The following is a 1,399-nucleotide window of genomic DNA, read 5'->3' on the forward strand; positions in this document are numbered from 1 at the left end:
TAGAAACCTGTAGGGGAGGCTCTATAGAGAAACCTGTAGGGGGTCAATAGAGAAACCTGTAGGGGGGGTTCTATAGAGAAACCTGTAGGGGTCAATAGAGAAACCTCTAATGGGCTCTAATGAGACGGGGGAGTCCTGTAGCACAACCTGCTGAACAGACAGAGACTCAGCTGAATTTATCTGAAATTATTCTTACTTTATCAGATTCAACACTGTTGCTCAGTATTATATATAAGTACATATTTATAAATATGTGTATATATATATATATATATATATATACTTATTATACTTTTCTAGACTATTTTGCCTAATTATTCTTGTTTATTGCTGTTTGACAGAAACCTGTTCTTACCATTCATGAATTTAAATCCCCAATTATCAACAATTAGTCGTTGCTGCCACCTGCAGACTGAAGGTTGGAACTGCACGTGAGATGAGCGTTGTATCAAAGTCTTTTAACTCTGCATGCAGCATTTCCCAAAATGTTAACATGTTATACATTTTATATTACATATTATATATTATACATTTCATATTTTTTATTTTATATTATAGGTTTGAGTTTCAGGGTTACAAGGTTGGGAATGAATGAACGTCAATGAACGTCCTCACAAGTAGAGAGAAACAAATGTGTGTCTGTGGGCAGTTCCAGTCAGATTTATGGCTTTATTACACACACACACACACACACACACACACACACACTCAGACAGACACTAGGTGTGTTGTAGGCCTGCGTCCGGTGTGTGAATGTGTCTCACCTGTTTCCTGTTCAAAGCTCAAAGTTCAGACGGATTGAGACGCCTCACACAACAAGAAGAAGAAGAAGAATTCAAGTCTAAAAGGAGTTAAGTGTCATATCTACCCCCCAGAAACCACTTCTCACACATCTGGGGGAGGTCTGCGTCGGCCTCTGATGGGACATGGACTGGACCTGAAGACCAGCAGTCGGACACGCTCCGAGACCGCTGACGGACCCACGGCCTGACGGCCATTTTGGAGAGACAGACAGGTGTGTTTGAACAGGTATGATCACAGCGAAGAGATGATCCCGTGTTGCGTGTTGTAGTTTTGGAATCGTCAGTAAAATCTGGATGAAAACAGCTAAATGTAAAAAAAAAAGAAATTCTTATTCCTTTCAAAATAAGATTTGACAAAACCGAAAGAGGCGCTGAGTAGTTTTGGCAGTTTCCTTGCTGTTTGCTCGCAGGTTTCTCTATAGAGTCCCCCTACAGGTTTCTCTATAGAGTCCCCCTACAGGTTCCTCTATAGAGCCCCCCTACAGGTTTCTCTATAGAGTCCCCCTACAGGTTTCTCTATAGAGTCCCTACATGTTTCTCTATAGAGCCCCCCTACAGGTTTCTCTATAGAGCCCCCCTACAGGTTTCTCTATAGA

The 1,399-nt window shown here is 41.4% G+C and overlaps 1 protein-coding gene across 1 annotated transcript in view; it reads left to right on the plus strand.

Moving 5' to 3' along the window:
• Positions 1 to 991, plus strand: part of LOC117939052 (leucine-rich repeat-containing G-protein coupled receptor 5A-like) — a 12,182-nt gene extending 11,191 nt beyond the window's left edge. Inside the window, exon 7 of the mRNA XM_034864095.1 lies at positions 876 to 991. Coding sequence (XP_034719986.1) covers positions 876 to 991 — 116 coding nt within the window. The remainder of the gene's footprint in view (positions 1 to 875) is intronic.
• Positions 992 to 1,399: the final 408 nt, after the last annotated feature.

This window comes from Etheostoma cragini, chromosome 23 (genome assembly GCF_013103735.1).
Source record: "Etheostoma cragini isolate CJK2018 chromosome 23, CSU_Ecrag_1.0, whole genome shotgun sequence".
Taxonomy (NCBI): domain Eukaryota; kingdom Metazoa; phylum Chordata; class Actinopteri; order Perciformes; family Percidae; genus Etheostoma; species Etheostoma cragini.